Source organism: Brachypodium distachyon, chromosome 3, assembly GCF_000005505.3.
Source record: "Brachypodium distachyon strain Bd21 chromosome 3, Brachypodium_distachyon_v3.0, whole genome shotgun sequence".
Taxonomy (NCBI): Eukaryota; Viridiplantae; Streptophyta; class Magnoliopsida; order Poales; family Poaceae; genus Brachypodium; species Brachypodium distachyon.
In genome coordinates this window covers 10164210-10187218 of record NC_016133.3, presented here as the reverse complement: position 1 = coordinate 10187218, position 23009 = coordinate 10164210, and the positions used below count along the sequence as shown (strand labels likewise).

At 46.6% G+C, this 23009-nt stretch overlaps 1 protein-coding gene across 1 annotated transcript; it reads right to left on the bottom strand.

The window, feature by feature from the left end:
- Positions 1–13810: 13810 nt before the first annotated feature.
- Positions 13811–14389, bottom strand: LOC112272054. Its single transcript, XM_024462635.1, has 2 exons — positions 13946–14389; positions 13811–13841 (listed from the first exon to the last, which is right to left on the bottom strand). Exons 1-2 carry the CDS (start codon positions 14382–14384, stop codon positions 13825–13827), a joined length of 456 nt encoding a protein of 151 aa, XP_024318403.1. The 5' UTR covers positions 14385–14389; the 3' UTR covers positions 13811–13824.
- Between the last annotated feature and the right edge of the window lie 8620 nt (positions 14390–23009).

The following is a 23009-nucleotide window of genomic DNA, read 5'->3' as shown; positions in this document are numbered from 1 at the left end:
GCATATTGCAAAATGGCCACTCCCTTCTCAATCAAATCAGCAGCCAGACCCCCAAACATATCATTAGTCTGACCTTTTAACACCATTTTAGTAAGAACATCAGCAGCAATATTGAATAACATAGGTGACAATGGATCACCTTGTCTTACACCTTTAGCACTTTGAACGTAAGGATCGATTTCATCATTAAGTTTCACACTCACAGTACCATTCCTAAGAATTTGTTCAGTCCAGAGACAGTCCCAGTTGACCTTGTCATAGGCCTTCTCAAAGTCAAGTTTCAAGAGCACACCCACCTCTTTCTTCATATGTGTATGGTGCATGATCTCATGCAAAGTTAAAATGCCATCCATAATATTCCTGTTTTTAAGAAAAGCATTCTGCTGAACACTTATCAATTTATCAGCAAAAGGCTCAAGCCTTAAGGTCATAGTTTTAGTGATCCACTTGTAAAGGCATTTCAGGAGACAAATAGGTCTAAACTGTTTAATCATGTCAGCACCCACAATTTTAGGGAGCAAGGTGATAATACCATAATTCAAACGTTGAACATTTAACTGTCCCAGATGAAACTGATGAAACAGAGTCATAACATCATTTTGTATAATCTCCCAGGTGACTTGGAAGAACTCAATTGGTATATGATCAGGACCAGGATCTTTATTAGGCTTCATAGAAAACAAGGCATGCTTAATTTCATCCACAAGAAAAGGTCTGGTTAACTCGTCATTATCATGTTCATCCAGAATTTCATGTGGGGCCCACAGATTAGGAGATAGCTGAAGCAGATTGCCAGGTGCAGGTCCAAAAAGAGTCTTATAATAGCTAGTAGCATGGGCTCACAATTGAGTGGTACCTTGAATATTTACCCCATCATCAATGAGGTTATATATAGTATTCTTCCTTCTTCTTCCATTAGCAATTCTGTAAAAGTAGGCAGTATTCTGATCCCCTTTAAGGATCCAGTTTTGATGAGATTTTTGCATCCATTCCAACTCCTCATCAGCATATAAAGCATCTAATTCAACCTGAATCTGAATTTTCCTTCCAAACAGCTCAGGTGTAAGGATAGTTGTCTCTTCCCACTCTTCAATAGAAGCCAGTTCAATTTTTAGGTCACCTCTTCTTTTCCTATTTTTACCAAACACATTGGATCCCCACCCTTTGAAATATTTCTTAATTTTTTTCAACTTGATATTGATCACATCAATAATGTCAGTCTTATTCACAGGCTGATTCCAAATAATAGCAACCTTAGGGAGAAAAGACTCATCCTTGAGCCAAGATAACTCAAAATCAAAATCTCTCTGTTTCCTTCTAGAAACACTAACATTGGTGTTAAGAAGTAGGGGATTATGATCAGATTTATGTCTAACCAATTTATGTACTGTAACTAAAGGGAACAAATCCTCCCATGTGCCATCCATCAACACTCTATCCAACTTCTCCAGAGTGGGAGTAGTTTGGTTATTAGACCAAGTATAAGCACCCCCATTTAGATGAATCTCTCTTAGACCCAAAGAATGTATGATAGAATTAAACAAGTCAGAATAATGAGTATGATGAAACAACTTATCCCCCCCCCCCCCATGTTTCAGAATATTGAAATCCCCTCCCACCACATATGGGTGAGAGATGGAGTTACAAAAAGAAGCTAATTCAGTAAGGAAAACCCCCTTAAATTCCTCCTGAGCAGCCCCATAAACAGTCAACAAATTCCAAGATCTTTTCTTCTTCTTATCCCAGAGATCCAATTGCAAAATGAACCTCCCCAACTTATGAGCAGTAACTTGAAAGCAGTCGTTCTTAACCCCACAAAGAATACCCCTAGATCTACCATTAGAAGAAACCCATTTCCAAAAGAAGTCATTATTAGGATCCAACTTTCTAAAGAAGCAAGGTTTATAATCTTTCAAATGAGTTTCTTGTAAACACACAAACTCCAGGGAATTAGCATGGATCAAATCAGAGAGACAGGCAGCCATGCCTTTTTTGCCCACCCCTCTGCAATTCCAGAAGATGCCAATCATCTAAATCTGCTTGGGATCTGTCTCTTTCTGTCAGCTTTGCCAGGAGGTACAGGGCAACTAGCTGAGGAAGAGACAGTTTTATTTTGACTCCTAGTAACAGGTCTAACGCTGATAGGAGAAATTTTGACTCTCACTTTCCTCTGCCTCTTAGGTTGCACAAGGACAAAATTTTCATCATCTTTCACCTCATCAGATAACCAATCAAGTTTTAATGGAGTTGATTCCCCATTATTGGTAACAACCAACAGCTCATCTTTCTTAGTTTTACTAGAGAGTTTATCATAGAGATTAGTTCTGGATAATTCAAGTTCTCTAATCAAGTTGATAACAGTAAAATCATTATCAGGTATACATACACCAAGATTAGAAGCTCTAAGAACAATCTCAGCATTAGATAGATCAGCAAAAGGAAGAGAGGGAGAAGCACAGGAATTAGTACCTTCCAGATTTCTCTTCTTAGATAGTTCAGTAGCTTTGGTCATCACATCCTCCAAACCCCCATGCTGCATTAATCTCTGGCTGCATCTTAACTGTCCTGCAGAAATATCATGGGAAACAGGAACTTGCTGTTCCCCCATATGTACCTCCAAGATATCACCAGAAGGAGAATGCACCACATAGTCCTTAATCTCAGAAAGAGCCACTGCCTGAGATTCATTTAGTTCTACAATAGTAGGAGTAATATTAACCATGATAGCAGGAGGAACACTCTGAGAAAAAGAGAACAGAGGAGCACCAACAGAAGTAGGCAGTTTGGAAGCAACACAAATTGTGGCCAAAGCAGGAGTGGAAGGAGCAAAGGAAGGAGAAGAACAAGGAACCAGGCAATTACCCATCTCATGCTCCCTAGCCAGCTTGTCAATATAAAGTTCAGAGTCCTCCTCAGTTCCATCCTCAGAATCCTCAGACAAATCAGAATTCCCATCATGAGAGATCTCTTCTCCTTCAAGAATCTGTGCAAGAACTGGAGAAATAGTTTTATCCATAGTATCAACCATAGGAGAAATTTCATCCCCCTTAGTAGGATCTGGTAATGAAGCATGAGATACAAAAGCACCCCCCTTGCCCCCACTGAACTGAGAAGGAGCAGATGGGGCAGGATTATCATTGTTAGGTTGCATATCAGTTCTAGGACGTTTAGGTAGTGGCTGGACAGAAGGAGCATGCCCACCACTAACTGTGACATCCTGAATAGGTTTCAAAGGGCCACCACTCACAACAGTATCCACTTCGTAGAAAAATCATAAAATGCCTTCCCAGACAGCTTTTAGCAACAGTAGGGAGTTTAGTGATATCCCTGCAACCCAAAAGAACCTTAACATACTCCGAGCGATGTAAAGAGGAAGTATCAATCTCCAAAGGCACTCCCACCAGAGAAGCAGCAAAAGCAGCATTACGCTCAGATCGCTTAGTTGTAGGAATATTAGCAATTTTAACCCAAGCAACATGCAATTCAGCCTTAGCCCCTACAGCATTAGTCCAAGGAGATAGCCACAAAGTAGCAGCACAGCCTTTCATCACAAATTGATCCTGATAACAAGCTTTTTCTACCTCACGAGCCGAAGGAAATCTCATAACATATTTATCTGGACCAATTAAGTGAGCAGAGCACCTCCATCCCAAAGCAAAAAAATTAGTGAACTCAGTTTCAATCTCACGATAAGAAGCAACACCCTTAATCACCAAGATCACAACACTGCTAGATCTATCTTTCATCTGTTTTGCTGATGTCGAATCATGAATATAGAAAAAACCCTGACCCTTAGATTGAAAGGCACACATAGGCGCAATGCACTCCCAAGGAAGCAAAACATGACAATCAACACGCAAATGCCCAGATTTACCATATCTATCACACAACAGAGTAGGACAACGAGCAGAAACATGAGCAGAAGAGTGACAGTACAAACAAGGAGTGATGTTACCGGGGGCCTGGTTACGATCTGCCTCCGCATCAGGGTTGGCCTGCAGAGTCCGGCCAGCCTGAGTTCCTTGGGCTGCTTCCGCCCATAGATCTCGCGGACCACCACCCGGCCACGCCCCATGAGCCACCGCCACCTCCCAGCGACCATCTGGTGCCGAACCACCAGTATTCGATGAAGATTGGCCCTGCTCAGACGAGTTCCTCTGCCAGATGTTGGGACGACCCCGGCCCCGATCCATCCGACCCACCCCACGACCTTGACGGCCAGATCCAAAGCCGTCAAGCCGATGGCCGCGGTTGTATTGAGCATCTTGTTCCCCCATCGTCGAGATGGAAGCAACCTGCGCGAAAGTACGCGGATCGCCGGCGACCTTCCCCGGCCACCAGCCAAAAGACTCACGCAAGCCAGTAGGAGGAGAGGTAGGAGAAGAAACCCTAGATCGCGACCAGAAGTGTGAAAGGCCGGTCTCAAGATCAAACTCACCGAAAGAAGACACCGAGATATTATCGCCACCGGTGGGACCCCAGACACACCACCACCAGGAGGAACGGTGGATGAAGAGCCCACGCGTCGATCGATCCCAGGCGCCGCCCCCACAACCCCGAGTTCATCAGTACGAGGTGGAATCGCACCCAGCACCAGGATCTCAGGCTCGCGTTGGGTGGTCGATGACGTAAGCCCTACAGGTGTCAATGGCGGTGCACGGAAACCATGCACCCCATGACAGGAAAATGTCAATGTACCGCCTCTGTACGCGAACGATCCCGGTCGAATCGGAAGAAAATCGACCGCCCTCTGATGATCATCCCGAAGGAGAAGACGATGCTTGTTCGCCCCGAACTCGAGCCATCCCACATGAATCTTCGTCCGTGACAACGCAATCGATGTGGAGTAGGAGATGTCCCAGCGGGAAGTCACGCTAGGAGCAGAGAACACAAACGAGTCGCCGCCCATCGTCTTCTTTCCGACGCCTTCGTTCGCTCCTGTACGGACGGCTGCCGTGGACCCCTAGGGAGTGCACGGTGGGGTGGCTCCTAGGGAGTCGTGGTGGATATGGCAGGGAGGGGCAGTGGACCCCTAAGCCCTAAATTGGGGCTGGAAGGGGCACCGCGGAGCTCGACATCGGGGCCGCGGAAGCCCGGAAAGAAGCAGGGAGTCCGCAGCGGTGAACTGCTGGTGCAGGGATGGCTCGTGGCGGCGCTGCTCTCCAGTTCTGTGAGCGGTGCTGCGGTGGGGAGAGCCGGGCAGGAAGAAATCGGGGGGATATGGGGGCGTCGGGGAGAAAGAGATCGGAATCAGGGGATTGGTGGCGGTGGGCTAGATTCTGAGAACAGGAGGGAATTTCATCCGTGCGAAAATCTCATGGCGGCGGGCAAGCGCTTGACCTTGCCCGTGTTCTTGAAGACTGGGTGGAGGCCCACGACGCAGCCTCCCATGAGGCCGCGGTCGCACCCATCATGCAGGTGATCGGTGCGATGATGGTCCGGGCGGAAGTTGACGCTCCGATCGACGGTGCCCAACCAGCTCCTAAGCCCGCACCCGCGGTGCAGGCCACGTCCACCCCCGCGGGGGATGCGCTGGGGGGAAGTGTCACACCGGCAAGTCTTCCGCTCCTGGGCGGGGCCCCGTCGGAGGCCATTGCGCCAAGGAAGGTCACCACCCAGTTTGTCCCATCCTCGCGGGAGGCGGTCAGCCCGCGGCGTCTCTATCAGGCGCGCCCGCCCCCGGGGGCCCCTAGTTCTTGCAGGAGCTCCTATCATCTTTGTTGTACCCCTGCACTTTAAATTTCAAATTCCAAACTCTTGGCAGACCCAAGTATGTTATGTATGTATGCATGCTCATGTGCGTGTGTATGCATGTACCGCATCATCTCCAGCCCCCGGGCGGAGGTGAGCCCTTCATTGACTTTGCGCGTGTGCTTTGACCTGGCTGCAAAGCACCTTGCCACACCAGGCCCCAATCGCTTTCGACAAGACTAAAAAATAGGGGACAAGAAAAACTCGCAACTCAAATCAAAACATCCAAATATCTAGAAATTTAACTTGTTCAATCCAAATAAAAATTTAGCGATTTACACCGGGGAGCAACCCTGGCTACGCTAGTGTTGGGTGCGTATCTCTGCTCTGGAACTGTAACATCCCAAAATTTCAAACCTTTACATGAGCATTGCATTCATAAGCATCATGCCACAATTGCATATTTGAATTCAAATTTGAATCTCAAAAGGGCTTTGGAAAGATTTTTGTTTCATTTTAAACCCTAGGGTTTACACCCGTTTGAGCTTTGGATCTTCAAACCATTAAGGTTTAAGTATAAAAGGGGTTTATTGTATATATAAGCTATCCCATAATTTTTGGATAATTATTTGGAGTTGAAAAGGTATTTTATTTAAATGGATATATAGCCCTAAAGGCATTTATAGGGCAAATGTATTTTTATATATTTTATTTTGAGGGGAAACTACTTCCAAAAGTTGTAACATGGTAGAACATGATTTTACAAATTTTCTGGGATTTATTTAGACCAATTTGGAGTTCAAACTCAAAAGATATCAAAGAAATAAGAAAAACAGAAAAAGAAAAGGGTAAAAGAAAAAAAAAGGGAGCAAACGGACCGGCCCGGCCGAATTGGGCCGAAACGGCCCAACTCCCCGCACGCGCGCCGGCCCAGCCAGCCCGGCCGCCCCGCGCGGGCGCCCCGCACCCGCTGACAGGTGGGGCTCACCTGTCAGGGGCTTCTTCCCTGGAAGGAAAGCCCCGTGCCGCTGCCGCGATTCCCGACCGCCATCCCCGCGCGCTCGCCGCCGCAATCTCCTCCTCCGCCCTTCCTTTTGCAGCCCCGAGCGCGTCCTTATAAGCACCGCGGCCCCCTCTTCTTTTCCCCTCTGCCCTCCCCCTCAATTACGCTGCCAGGCCGCCGGAATCCCTCGCCGGAGCCACACCCACACTGTCGCCGTCTTCGCGTCACGCCGACGTGCTCCGTGAGTAAAACTCGAAGCCGTCTCCCTCTCTCTTCTTCTCTCTCCCTCGCGGTCAAGATGACGCGCTTATTTTTCTTTCTCGTGCACTGCAGCTCCCCGCTGACGAACGCCCGTGCCCGCGCCGCCGTCTGCCGACCGCACCGCCCGCCCGTCTCGTCTTAGGCGCCGACCCCGCCGTCCCCGAGCGCCGCCGACCGCGCCCCCGTCTCCGCTGTGCCGCGCCGCCCTCGCCCGTCGTTTCCTCGTCACCGGAGCACCCCCGCGCCGCCCCGTCCGTGCCGCGCCGCCGCCGGACGCCGCCCGCGGAAACCCTTACCACGCCGGTGAGCTCCCCGGATCGATCTCGTCCGTCCATCCATCTCCAACGGTGTAGATTAGATCGTCCTTATTCACTTAAACCGAACCGGTACCAACGAATAGGAACGCGCCACGTGGCATCTATTTTTATAAAATAAAAATCTAATTTTAATCCCCCGGATTAATTAAAAGACACTTTTGCAGATAGGCCCCTGTAATTTCAAATGATCATAACTTTAAATCTGTTTGGCCAAATTTAATGATCCACACCTTTTTGGAATCCTTAGGAAGTGTAGAATCTCTTTGCAGTGTCCAAATTCAATTTTCAATATTTGAATCACATTCAAATTACAGATTAGAGTTTTATGCCATTTAAATCATAACTAATTATCTAGAAGTCCTTTTTGAATGAAACCAGTGCCCAAAATTTTGTTTTATTGTCCTCTGTCCAATGGGACAGATAAATAAATATTTTGAATTAAATTATTTTGCAGATGCAAATAAAACCTCATTTTAGGGTTTAAACCCTAGCTTTTGTTTTTGCTTGAAAACCCTAATTGCTTGTGCTTAATTATCAATGCTTTGGATCAGTAGATCACCCAAATAAAATAAACCAAACTCATGTCACAAGTTTTGCATTGCATCACGACATACATATTCTTTTGCTTGTATGGTGGGTTTATGTATGTGTATGTTTGCTTGATTGTATAGTTTTTTCGGAGAGCGAACTGTGTGATTGTGAAGAGTGTCTGAATACCAACTACTATCAAGTCAAGTTCACTTTGACCATCATCCCATTATTTTATTATGCACTAGATTTTATTAGTTGCATTGTCAGGATTATTACTGTATCTATGCTAGCTATGATCTGTCCTACTAATATAGGATACCCTTGTCATGACCTTACCACCAATTGCCATCGTAGTAGTATAATGCTATGCTATGATAATATACGAGGGTGGTATTATTACAATGTGATACTATTGAATTACAATATGATTTCCTAGTGTCTGGCAAAACAAGTAGTTCAATGAATCGTCCTGGGTGGGCTGCTTTGAGTTTTCGGATGTCGTGATGTTAGGTCCATTTCTATGGGGCCCGCTGAGTCGTCTCTCCGTGTGATTCGGGAGCGTCCATGGTCGTCTCCCCGTGCGATTCGGGGAGCGCCTGCGTCACAATGTGGGATGCCACCCGGGATAACCAGAGACTGGACTAGTTTCCTGTTTAGTAGCTTCCAGTACAACCACATGGTATTATGGGCTCTGCCAGGATGGATGTAAGAAATATGAACCTGGATCCGAGGTGACATCGGTATGTAGCAGTGTAGGTTGGAACGCGTCCCTCAGGTGGTTTGGGGGAATATGTTCTGAAAATTCCTGTAATCGATGCCGTTGCTACTCTACCCTGAGGACAGCAAGGGATTAACACGTCGATTTCTTGTGGATAAAGTGTACCACCTCTCGAGAGTGTCAAACTAAGTACTTAGCCGTGTCCCCGGTTACGGACAAGTATGAGCAACTAGATATTGGCGCTGTAAGGAAGGTCTCACTCATTCCAATTTCCTAATAAAACGAATGGATTGAACTGGGTAGGAGCATTGATGTTTCTACTCAATGTGCCTAGGTTAATAGGAGCATGGGTGTTTCTATCCCGTGTCCAATAGAATTCAAAACCATTTCTCTAAAAATGATAGGATTTGAATAATGATGCTTTTATGCAAAATAGCCAAACCCCACTTAGTGAAGCGATCCTCCCCCTTACCAGGGTTCGATCTCTGTGCTTTCTTGTGCTAGTCCTTGGATCGACTGACTAGCACACACAGTTCAAGATGTAATACCAAGATACAAAGGTCAAAAGTACTTTATTACATCGTATCATCCAGAACTTAAATTGTGCTTACAAACTTGCATGACCTCCTAGGCCAGCATAAACAAATAATGTTCAAAACCATGATAACAATGTATCATGAAGCTGCAGCGGAAAGGTAGAGTGAAAGGGCCTCATCTACTCCCAGAGGAGAGAGCATGTTGGAATGTAAGTACATGACCCATGACAAAACGACGAACCTCACTCATCGTCAGATCCACCTGCATTGTTAATTGCAGTCAATACATTTGAATGTATTGGCAAGCTCACTAGAGTTATAAAGGACCTACCAAGTACATGCATAGTTTGGCTAAGTGGGGTTTGGCTATTTTGCATAAAAGCATCATTATTCAAATCCTATCATTTTTAGACAAATAATTTTGAATTCTATTGGACACGGGGTAGAAACTGAAGGGGCACGTAGAGATAAACAAAAACTTTTCCTACGCGAACTCCCAGCATCTAGCCGAGGTAGAAGGCCACGAGGATTACCACTAGACGCGCAGTTGCGGATTATTGATGCAGCGCCTTGATGCAGTGCAGTCCCTCGATCCGATCCAGCCGATCCAATCCCGCGATCGTCGAAGTGCTGAACGTACAGCACCTCTGCCGGTATCCACACGTGCGAGGAGGAGCTCCGGCGGCGGACTGCTAGGTCCGGTGCGACGGTTGAACTGAATCGGGCTAGGGTTCTCAACGCATGAGAGTGGAAAATCGTGCCCCTTAGGCATCCCACGCCCCTGCTTATATATCGAGTGGAAGTGGGCTCCAAGCCTTGTGGCCCATCCACCCTGCGAGTCCAACTCGCATTGTCAGCCCAATTCCAGTTCGGGTCCAACCCGACCAAATACTTGCTCCCGCTCTTAAGTGTGTGACCCCGCAGGCTCATGGCGACTTGGACACGATTGGAGTCCGACTCACAATCGATCAATCGGTAGCGGCTCCTAGCAGAACGTGCCGACTCCCAAGTACCATCGAGTCATGACGACGTACCTTCCAATGTGACATACGTCTTAGTCCCTTTTGCCTCACGATATACCTTGTCGAACTATAGGCGATTAATCGTCATCCCTTTAATAGTTCAACTCTCTTCTCGATCTGTGATATACGATTCATCCGACTAACTCTTAGTCGATCGACCCGGTTAACAGTTAACCAAGTCGCGCCTGGCCATGCTTCCCGAATCATATCACTCGAGAGGGCCCAGAGAATATCTCTCCAGTCGGAGGGGCAAAATCCCATCTTGGTTATCCACATCACACAGCTTGATTCTCAGTCAACCCGAACTTTGCCTTTATAACTGCCCTGTTACGGAACAACGTTTGACAGAACCTAAGTTGGTGATCCACAACTCGGATTGTGCGATAACCTCAGGTCTAAGGATTACATTGATTGAGACATGCAAATGATGACCTACTCGTTGCATCTCAATATGGGTCAGTCCGACTCGCTAAACTCTTTAGCCGAGTCCGTGTAAGCTGGAATGACATCACCATGCCCATGACAAGTGGAACCGAGTCATCAGCCAACTTTCACATTAGTCTAGGTTATGTGTCCAGCACAACCTCAATGACTAAGGACAATTTAGTATGAACAACATGAATACATAGTTCCACAATCAAATCACATATTCAGTGATACATATCAGATGTTCAGACAAGGACAACTTAATAATATTTATGAATACATTGGGAATTACATCATACATGATTGCCTCTAGGGCATATTCCCAACAGTCTCCCACTTGCACTAGAGTCAATCATCTTGACATCATATGTCTAGACATCTAATGCCCATACCTCTCATGTGCGCCTCATGCTTAGGCTGTGGTAGCGCCTTTGTCAACGGATCTGCAATGTTTGCATCCATGTGTACCTTGCATAACTTGATATCACCTTGTTCGACGAACTGGCAAATGAGGTGGTAACGCATGAGTATATGTTTGTTCTTCTGGTGTTGTCTAGGTTCCTTGGCTTGTGCGATAGCACCATTGTTGTCACAATATACGTCCAATGAATTGGACGCGCCTTGAACCACACCAAGATCAATCAGGAGATTCCTGATCCAAACGGCTTCCTTTGCTGCCTCTGAGGCAGCAATATACTCAGCCTCTGTTGTAGACGCAGACACAGTATCTTGCTTGGAACTCTTCCAGCTCACAGCCCCTCCGTTCATCACGAACACATATCCAGATTGCGAACGAGAATCATCTGAGTCGGTGAGATAACTCGCATCCGTGTAACCCTTTACACTGAGTTCATCCTCACCTCCATAGACTAGGAACATGTCCTTAGTCCTTCTCAAGTACTTAAGGATGTTTTTAACCGCTACCCAGTGGCTTTCGCCAGGGTCAGCCTGGTATCTGCTTGTTGCACTTAGAGCATAGGAAACATCAGGCCTAGTACAAATCATGGCATACATGATGGATCCGACTGCCGAAGCATACGGGATCGCACTCATCCGATTTCGCTCATCAGTTGTCGAAGGACACTGAGTCTTGCTAAGCTTTACACCATGGGACATCGGTAAGAATCCCTTCTTAGACGATTCCATGTTGAATTTCTTCAACACTTTGTCCAAATATGTACTTTGACTCAATCCAATGAGCCGCCTAGATCTATCTCTATAGATCCTGATTCCCAGTATGTAAGTTGCCTCACCCAAATCTTTCATTGCGAAACTCCTTTCCAATGATTCTTTGGTTTCTTGCAACATCAGGACATCATTTCCCATCAATAATATGTCGTCCACATATAAGATTAGAAAATTTACTTTGCTCCCGCTAAACTTCTTGTACAAACAAGAATCATGATCGCTCTTGATGAAGCCAAATGATTTGACTACCTCATCAAAGCGAATGTTCCAACTCCGAGATGCTTGCTTCAGTACATAAATGGATTTCTGAAGTTTGCATACCTTGTCAGCGTTAGCCGGATCGACAAAACCTTCGGGCTGTATCATATACACGTCCTCAGTTAAATTTCCATTGAGGAAAGCCGTCTTGACATCCATCTGCCATATCTCATAGTCGAAATGGGCTGCTATAGCTAACATGATCCGAACCGACTTAAGCATCGCTACGGGCGAGAAGGTCTCGTCGTAGTCAACTCCTTGAACCTGTCGGAACCCCTTCGCGACAAGCCGTGCTTTATAGACAGAAACATTTCCATCCATGTCAGTTTTCTTCTTAAAGACCCATTTGCTCTCGACGGGTCTTGCACCGTCTGGCAGATCAACCAAGGTCCAAACTTGATTTTCATCCATGGACTTTAACTCAGATCTCATGGCTCCAAGCCATGACTCAGAATCAGATCCCACCATCGCTTCCGAATAAGTTGTCGGCTCATCACTGTCTAACAGTAATACTTCACGAGCACTTTGCAATCTAGCAGATCTCCGTGGTTCTGGTGCTTTTGCCGGCATAGATACCACGACCGGCTCAGCCTCCAAGACTGTAGCCGACTCGCCTCTAACAGGTTCCTCCAAAATTTCTTCGAGTTGCACTGTGCTCCCACTGACTCCCCGACTGAGAAACTCTTTCTCAAGGAAGACACCGTTCCGAGCCACAAACACTTTGCCCTCTTCTCGGTTGTAGAAGTAGTACCCTAAGGTTTCCCTTGGATACCCCACGAAAATACACTTATCCGACTTGGCCGTGAGCTTGTCCGACTGAAGTCGCTTGACGAATGCTTCACAGCCCCAAATCTTAAGAAAAGACAAACTCGGCCTTTTGCCAGTCCACATCTCATGCGGTGTCTTCTCTACCGATTTCGATGGTACTCTGTTTAGTGTGAACGCTGCAGTTTCTAGACAATATCCCCAAAATGACAAAGGTAGATCTGTTCGACTCATCATTGATCGTACCATGTCCAACAAGGTCCGATTCCGCCATTCTGATACACCGTTCCTCTGCGGCATACCCGGTGGAGTGAGCTGAGGAACTATTCCACAACTCTTTAGATGGTCATCAAACTCATGGCTCATGTACTCGCCTCCATGGTCCGACCGTAGAAACTTTATTTTCTTGCCGAGTTGATTTTGTACCTCACTCTGGAATTCCTTGAATTTCTCAAAGGCTTCCGACTTGTGTTTCATTAAATAGACATATCCATATCTGCTCAAATCATCAGTGAAGGTAATGAAGTACTCATAACTACCTCTGGCTGTCGGGCTCATTGGGCCACATACATCACTATGTATTAGTTCCACCAAGTCGGACGCCCTTTCACAACTCCTTGCAAAAGGCGTCTTGGTCATTTTGCCGAGTAGGCATGACTCGCATGTCTCGAACGACTCCAAGTCGAACGAAGTTAAAAGTCCATCATCATGGAGCTTCTTCATGCGCTTCCAACTTATATGACCAAGCCGACAGTGCCAAAAGTAAGTCATATTCAGATCATTTGGTTTTAACCTTTTCACATTTATGTTATAGACTGATTCACTATCAAGATTCAAAATAAATAACCCGTCCTGGACGGGTGCAAAGCCGTGAAACATATCTTTCAAATATAAAGAACAACCATTATTCTTAATATTCGACTCATAACCTTGTCTCATTAAACATGAGGCAGAAATAATGTTTCGACTAAGCACTGAAACATAATAACAATTATTCAGCTCCATTAAGAATCCTGAAGGTAAATGAAGTTGCATCGTGCCGACTTCCAACGCAGCGACTCTCGCTTTGTTGCCGACTCGAATATCAACCTTGCCTCTTGCCACGCTCCTAGTTCTTACCAGCCCCTGCAACGAGTTGCAGATGTGAATTACTGATCCGGTATCATATACTCATGAACTGTTAGGTGCATCAGCAAGATAAATGTCTATAACATTACAAACAAGCGTACCTGAGTTAGAAGTCCCACTTCCACTCTTGGCTTTGTCAGCCAAAAACTTGCTGCAGTTCCTCTTCCAGTGCCCATCCGTCTTGCAATAGAAGCAAGTGGATCCAGCTGCAGGAGACGGCTTAGTCCCTGAGGCAGCGCTCGGGACAGAGTCCTGAGTTTTGCCTCCTGACTTAGCCTTCTTCTTCTTAGTCCAAGAACCCTTCTTGAACTTAGCCTTATTCTGCACCATCAACACTTGACTGGTGCCTTTCTTGAGGTCAGCCTCTGCTGTCTTGAGCATCCCATGTAGTTCAGTGAGCTTCTTATCCATACCATGCATGTGATAGTTCGAGATGAACGGAGCATATGCACTAGGAAGAGAGTTCAGAACTATATCTGTAGCGAACTCATCGCTTATGGGAAAACCCAGCCTATCCAAAGACTGCACGTAACCAGTCATCTTGATCACGTGCGGACTCAGTGGATCACCGTCTTTGAGCTTACAGCCAAGCAAAGCTTGAGAGACTTGATACCTCTCGGTCTTTGCCTGAGCCTGGAACATACTTTTGAGCCTTTCGATCATATCGTAGGCCTCAACATTCTCGAACTGCTGCTGCAAGTCCGGTTCCATGTGTGCAAGCATAAGACAGCTAATTTCCGTAGACTCATCTCTAGCCTTACGGTGGGCATTCATGACAGCGACTGTCGCATCTTCATCAGGCTCATCTGGAAGTGGAGTGTCTAGAACATGGTCCTTCTTTTCTTGCGTGAGGACTATCCTCAGATTACGATACCAGTTGGTGAAATTAGTTCCATTAAGTTTATCTTTCTCTAGGATCGACCTCAACGCAAAAGTGGACAAATGAGGAAGGTTGCTAGGTGCCATTGATCTACAACAGAAAATATGCAAAACACTTAAGACATGTATTCATAAAAGAGCAGGAATATTAAACGCTTTAATACTTATGCTCCCACTAGAACCAACATCTCTCCGATGGTTGCTAAGTGATTCAGGATCCTAAATAAGCAAAACGACTAGTGAGCTTTAGCATCACCGCTAGCCGCCAAGTGATCTAGGTAGGCAACACTTTGCCAATCGCATCTCATACGACTCCTGTTAGTCGGGTGGCATCACATGCCCCGGCTCCCGACCTACCTCGCCCCAAGCCCCACAACCGTTGTGTTGGAGAACAAGCTCCACCAGATGGAGAACCGCAAGAGGAGACTCCACTAGGGAGGCTCTCCCGCGGGGCCACATTAGAAGCCGCACATCACCTAGGATGGTAGTGGCAGTTCGTCTGTGCACAGGGCCGGGGGCCACAACGACAGACGCAGTGGAGGGTATGGCCATCAGAACCGCCATACCGGGAACAACAACAGCAGTAGCAAGCACCAGCAGCACCAACAGCAAAATCAACAGCAGGAGCAGCGCCCGAGGATCGACAATGGAAATGGTAACCACAATGGAAGTGGAAACCAAAATGGCAATGGAAAGGGCCACACCAATGGCAATGGAGCCAGACAAAACCGCAACCCTGGCAGGGACATGAGCCAGGTGGAGTGCTTCAAGTGCCACAAGATGGGGCACTACTCCAACGACTGCCCGGAGAGGATGACAGGGAATGTGGTTAAACCAAACCCATTCCAGAAGGGCAACGTGAACCACATCGACGTGGAAGAGATCACCGAGGAGCAAGGTATAGTCATCGGTACCTTTAGCGTTAATTCATTTAAAGCTTTAGTACTGTTTGATACCGGTGCATCTCATTCATTCATCTCAAGAGGATTTGTGCATCAAAATGGATTACCTGTTAGCACATTAGCAAACCCCATGAAAGTGAATTCACCAGGGGGAGAACTGATAGCCGCCTATGACTGTCGAGGGCTAAGTTTGGAAATAGGGAAACACACCTTCCCCACGGACCTAATAATAATAGGGTCCAAGGGTTTGGATGTCATCCTAGGAATGGATTGGCTGGCCAAGTATGAGGGACTCATAGACTGTGTCAGAAGGACCATCACCCTCACCACCCCAGAGAATACGAGAATCCGTTTCAAGTCTGCTTATGAACTTAAGAGACCTAAGGTCAATTCTCTTAAGGGGGTTAGCCTGGACGAGGTTCCAGTAGTGAATGAGTATCCGGATGTTTTCCCGGAAGAGTTGCCAGGTATGCCACCAGACCGTGACGTAGAGTTTCTCATCGAGTTAATGCCTGAAAGTGGACCCATAGCCAAGAGACCCTATAAGATGGCTGTGGACGCTGAACAGTTAGCGAAAGGTTTCATCTGCCCTAGTTCATCACCATGGGAAGCACCTGTCCTGTTTGTGGAGAAGGACAAGAGCCAGCGGATGTGTATCGATTATCGGTCACTAAATGAGGTGACGATAAAGAATAAATATCCCTTACCTATCATTAACGATCTTTTCAACCAGTTGGAAGGAGCCTGCGTTTTCTCAAAGATCGACGTGCGATCAGGGTATTTTCAGCTGAAGATCCGAGAGATGGGTATACCCAAGACGGCATTCACCACTAGGTATGGTCTGTACGAGTATACCGTGATGCCATTTGGATTGACCAATGCACCCGCATACTTCATGAACATGATGAACAAAGTGTTCATGGATTACTTGGACAAGTTCGTCATTGTGTTCATCGACGATATTTTGGTTTATTCCAAGAGCAAGAAAGAGCATGAGCAGCATCTGCGCATGATTTTTGGAAAAGCTCAGAGCGCACAAGTTGTACGCCAAGTTCAGCAAGTGTGACTTTTGGTTGTCAGAAGTCAGTTTTCTAGGAAACATCGTGTCAGGAGCAGGAGTAGCTGTCGACCCAGCTAAGGTGACCGCTGTTACAGAATGGGAGTCACCCAAGAACGTCGGAGATATCTGCAGTTTCCTAGGACTCACTGGATATTATCGGAGATTCATTGAGAATTTCTCCAAGATTGCCAAACCCTTGACGGAACTATTAAAGAAAGAGAAGAAGTTCGCCTGGAACGAGAAATGTGAAGAGAGCTTTCAGGAGTTAAAGAAGAAATTGGTGTCCGCACCTATTCTTGTGCTACCAAACCTGCAAGAAGACTTTCAAGTTTATTGCGACGCTTCACGTCAAGGTTTAGGAGGAGTATTGATGCAGGGAGGAAGAGTTGTAGCTTACACCTCGCGGCAACTAAAGAGCCACGAAGGCAACTACCGCACTCATGATTTGGAGTTAGCATCAGTAGTGCACGCCCTGAAGACTTGGAGACACTATCTGATGGGGAAACATTGTGAGTTGTTCACAGATCACAAGAGCCTGAAGTACATATTCACTCAAAAGGAGTTGAATCTGAGGCAGCGAAGATGGTTAGAACTGATAAAGGATTATGACCTGAGTCTGCAATACTATCCCGGCAAGGCTAATGTCGTAGCCGATGCATTGAGCCGCAAGGGCTATATAAATGGACTGACAGCTGGAGAGTTACCGCCAGAGTTGTGCAAACAGTTCAAGGACCTAAGACTGGAGATTGTGCCAGAAGGACATCTGGCCACATTGGAGGTATAGCCCACGTTGCTGGACAGGATCAGAAAAGCACAGAAGGGCGATTCGGAAATAAATGCGATAAAAGAAAATAAACTTATCGGGAAAGCAGAGGACTTTCGTGAGGATGACCAGGGCACCATATGGTCCGGAAATCAGGAAGCTGATTTTACAAGAAGCTCATGATTCACCGTACTCAATCCACCCAGGGAACACAAAAATGTACATGGACTTAAAGGAAACATTTTGGTGGTCCGGATTAAAGCGAGAACTCGCAGAGTTCATTGCCTTGTGCGATGTGTGCAGCAGAGTTAAGGCAGAACCCAAAAACCAGTAGGATTGCTAAGACCACTGCCAATACCAGACTGGAAGTGGGATAAAGTTGGCATGGACTTTATCACCGGGTTACCAAGGACCAGATCAGGATATGATTCCATTTGGGTAGTGGTTGACCGTTTGACCAAGGTTGCCCACTTTATACCGGCAAAGACCACTTACACCAGTGCTCAATGAGCGAAGCGCTACATGTCCAGAATCGTGTGTTTACACGGAGTACCCAAGGAAATAATTTCAGACAGAGGTACAAAATTTACCTCAAGGTTTTGGGGGCAACTACATGAGTCTCTAGGAACGAGACTAGAATTCAGTACAGCATTTCATCCGCAAACGGATGGACAGACTGAGAGGGTAAATCAGATCCTCGAGGATATGTTGAGAGCCTGCGCTCTAGATTATGGCTCTAGTTGGGATGACAATCTATCGTATGCAGAGTTCTCATACAACAACAGTTTCCAAGCCAGCATAGGAATGTCACCGTTTGAAGCTTTGTATGGAAGGAAGTGCAGAACACCATTGTTATGGGATGGTGTAGGAGACCGTAGCCTATTCGGCCCGGATATGATAAAGGAGGCCGAGGAAAAGGTTAGACTCATCCGAGATCGGCTGAAGGTATCTCAATCAAGGCAGAAGAGCTACGCAGATTCCAAACGTAGGGAGGTTACCTACGAAATTGAAGGTAGAGCGTATCTCAGAGTTTCACCGATACGCGGAGTTAAGAGATTTGGAATCAAGAGAAAGTTAGCACCCCGTTTCATTGGACCCTTCAAGATCTTGTCACGCCAAGGGGAAGTGGCCTACAAGTTGGACATACCGAAAGCACTGTCCAGTGTCCACAATGTCTTCCATGTATCGCAACTGAAAAAGTGTCACCCTGAGATGGCCGACACACCACTAAGGGATACGATACCCCTTGAGGAAGTCCAGATATAGAGTGATCTCACCTATGAGGAGAAACCGATCAGAATCTCGGATACAGCTGAGAGACAAACCTGATCCAAGACAATCAAGTTTTGCAAAGTTCCGTGGGACCATCACACTGAAGAGGAAGCCACTTGGGAGTGCGAAGATTATCTTCGAGAAGACCACCCACACCTCTTAGCTAACCACACCGAATCTCGAGGACGAGATTCATCTTAAGGGGGTTAGGTCTGTAACATCCCAAAAATTTCAAACTTTTACATGTGCATTGCATCCATAAGCATCATGCCACAATTGCATATTTGAATTCAAATTTGAATCTCAAAAGGCTTCGAAAAGTTTTTATTTCAATTTAAACCCTAGGGTTTACACCCATTTGAGCTTTGGATCTTCAAACCAATAGGGTTTATTTATAAAAGGGGTTTATTGCATAAATAAGCTATCCCATAATTTTTGGATAATATTTGGAGTTGAAAAACTATTTTATTTAAAATAGTTATATAGCCCTAAAGGCATTTATAGGGCAAATGTATTTTTATATATTTTATTTTGAAGGGAAATTACTCCCAAAAGTTAAATCATGATAAAACATGATTTTACAAATTTTCTGGAATTTATTTGGACCAATTTGGAGTTCAAAATCAAAAGATATCAAAGAAATGAGAAAAAGAGAAAAAAGAAAAGGCTAAAAGAAAAAAAAGGAAGAAACCGGACCGGACCGGCCACTTGGGCCGAACCAGCCCCGTTCCGCGTGAACCGACTGAGCCGGACCGGCCCAGCCGCACGCGAGCGCGCCCGCAGCCCCTGACAGGTGGGGCCCACCTGTCAGACTTCGTCTCGAAGGAAAGCTCCACCGAGTCCGCGCCGGACTTGTCGCCGCCATCGCCGTCTCCGGTGATTCCGGCCTTCCCGAAGCGAGCAGCCCGCGTCCCTATAAAGCTCGCGGCCTCCCCATTCTTTTCCCCCTTCTTGCCGCCTCGATTACGCGCCCACGCCGCCGCGATTCTTCGCTAGAGCACTCCACTGCCGCCGCCGTTTTCGCGTCGCGCCGGCGAGCTCGGTGAGCCATCCTCGAAGCCGCCTGCACATCTCTTCTTCTCTCTCTCTCGCGCACACCGTGACACGATTCTTCGCGCGTTTTGTTCACTGCAGCGTCCCGACGACCCGAGCCCGAAGCTCCGCCACCCGTCGCCGCGCTCGATTCGTCCTAGGCGTGGCGTCCGACCACCCCAAGCCGCGCCGACCCCGTCCCCGACTCCGCCTCGACGCGCCGCACCTCCCGCGCGCTTCCCCAAGCCGCCCATGTCGCCGGAACTGCCCGCCGCCGCCCGCCCGTGCCGCGCCGTCGCTGGAACCCTAGAGCCCGCCAGAGACGAAGGAGGTAAGATCTCGTCCGTCCGATCTAAATCAACGGCCAAGATTAGATCCCTATTTTATTTTTAATCGAACCGGTACCAACGAATGAGAAGCCGCCACATGTCACTGCTTAAATAAAAACGAGAATAAAATTTTAATCCCGGAATTGATTTAAATGGCACTTTTGCAGAAAAACCCCTGTAACTTCAAATGCTTATAACTTTTAAACCCTTTGGCCAAATTTGACAAACTTGACCTTTTTGGAAAGCTCTCAACCTGTAGAATCTTTTGGCACTGTTTAAATTTAAATTTTAATATTTGAATCATAGTCAATTTATAGAATAGGGTTTAATGTCTTTTAGTTCATAACTAATTATTTAGAAGTCCTTTTTAATTGAAGCCAGTGCCCAAAAATTTGTTTTATTATCCTCTGTCCATTGGGACAGAGAAATAAATATTTTGAATTAAATTATTTGGCTGATGCCAATAAAACTATAATTTAGGGTTTTAATAAATTGTTTTTGGCCTTTTGTTTAAAACCCTAATGCATTATTCCTTTAATTACCAATGCTTAAGAGCAGTTGATCACCCAAATAAAATAAACCAAATCATGTCACATGCTTGCATCGCATCATAGCATATTCTATTTTGTCGTGATGTGAATTGTGTGTTTATGTGTGTGTATATTGTTTGTTTCGTATGGTTTTCTCGGAGAGCGAACCTTGTGATTGTGACGAGTGTTTGAACTCCAACTGCTACCAAGGCAAGTTCACTTTGATCATATCCTATTATTATTGTTTTTAAAATACTTATGCATTAGAGTTGTTTGTAGAAATGCATTGATATGACTATTACTCGTATTTATGCTAGCTATGATTGACCTACTAGCTATAGGGTTACCTTTGCCATGAATCCTCCACCAATAGCCATCGTGATTAGTATTGCTTAGCCATGCTATGTTAGTAAACGTGGGAGGGAATCTCAATCACTGTGAAATGATGATGTGGAGTGATTTTGGAAACTTGGCAAAAACAACCCTAATGAACCATCCTGAGTGGACTGCTTTGAGTATTCGAGATGTTATGCGACGTCAGGTCCATTTCTATGGGTCCTTCTGAGTCAAGTCCCCGTGGATTCGGAGATGGATCGTCCATGGACGTCTCTTCCGTGGATTCGTGGAGCGCTTGCGTCGCAAATGTGCAATGCCACCTGGGGTAACCAGAGACTGGACTAGTTTCCTGTTTAGTAGCTTCCAGTACAACCACATGGTAATATGGGCTCTGCCAGGATGGATGTAAGACATATGATCCTGGATCCGAGGGATTGTGCAGATGTAGCCGTGTAGGTGGGAACGTAGGTCCCTCACGTGGTCTGGGTGATTATGGTCTGAAAATTCCTGTAATAAAGTACTTTGACCGTTGTATCTTGATATTACATCTTGAAACTATGTGTGCTAGTGAGTCGATCCAGGGACTAGCACAAATAAGCACAGAGATCGAACCCTGTAAGGGGGGGGGGATCGCTTCACTATGCAACTGGCTCGACAACAAAATGAGTTCATTCTTTACAGGAAAAGTCCCTAGTCAAGTCTTCGACACAACTAGACACTTGGGGGCTACTGACGTGGTTATGACTAACCATGTACTCGACTCGAGTATACCCGGTACAGCCCAGCTGGGGGCCCAAATCCACAAGGAATCCTACTACGACTCCAAGAGTCTACATGCCAAATCTTGCGACTCAAGACAAGAAAGGTTAATTAGAGTATATTTCCTCATTGTAACCGACTTGGACTCTACCTTAGACCTGGGTTCCTGCATATATAAAGGACTAGGAGGGGGAACCAAGAGGACACCCCCAACTTAGATACAAGTTGCCTAGATGCACTCATGGACTCTGTGCATCTAGACTCTGCGGCACCCCATTGTAATCAACTCAGCAATACATATCCGACAAGCAGGACGTAGGGGTATTACCTCATCGAGAGTCCTGAACCTGGGTAAATCGTGTCCCCTGTGTCCTTGTTAACCGACGAGTTCGCCAACACACACTCGAAATCTTTCTTAGATACAAGTCCATCAATATGGACATTGTTGAACTCACATCTTCATCACCGGGGGTTCCCGGGCTTTGCTACTTGTCCCTCTAAGGACTTGGCTACTTGGATGAATGCTGAGCTAAACTCTACTGGACTCGAACCCTTTGACCGGTTGCATTGGTCCTCCTTTTGTAGTCAAGGAGATACCATAGGTCCCGATGCATGCAGCGTGACACGTTAACTGCACGCGTGTGAATGCCACAAAATCTACTCTATTGTTGATCCTCCCTGGGCTTCATGCAGCGCCCAGGCCACTGTACGTGGTAAATAAAATGAACCGTAGGGTATCCGCTCTAGCCTTGCTAAGCAAGCCTAGACCTGCCAATGTGACTCCTGTCGGTGCATTAAATGCACCGTCTCCATTGTCTTCACTGTTCTGTTGTCCCCACTTGTAGGCCCGAGCACGAGTTGCCGGGAGCATCCCAGCACTGGCGCCCAGGTCGTTGCAGGGGCAGCGGGCTGTTACCTTGCCGGGACCAAGCCTCCCGGGTAGCCGCTGAGGTGGATATCTCTCCTACTCTGGATCTTGGCCTTGAGGTCGTCAATGCTTTCAACCTCCGATATGATGGTCTTGTCAGTGAGTGTCTTCTCGTAACCCCCTTTACTATTGTCTCAGGGGTGGGAGGCTTCCCGGGGAGTCGTCTTTGCGGGAGCTCTGCAGCTGCGACCCACGCATCCGGCACCAGTGGGACCCCGTGGGCCACTGGTGCGACACGCCCAAATCAACAAGGCCAAGTTGAAGGCGGCAGTCAACCGAGACGAGTTTATCTTTTGAAGAGCTTCGCGATTTGAGCACTCGACTCCAATGTAAGTGTTTCCTGCCGTTGTTCGTGACTTCTGCTTTCCCTTTAGG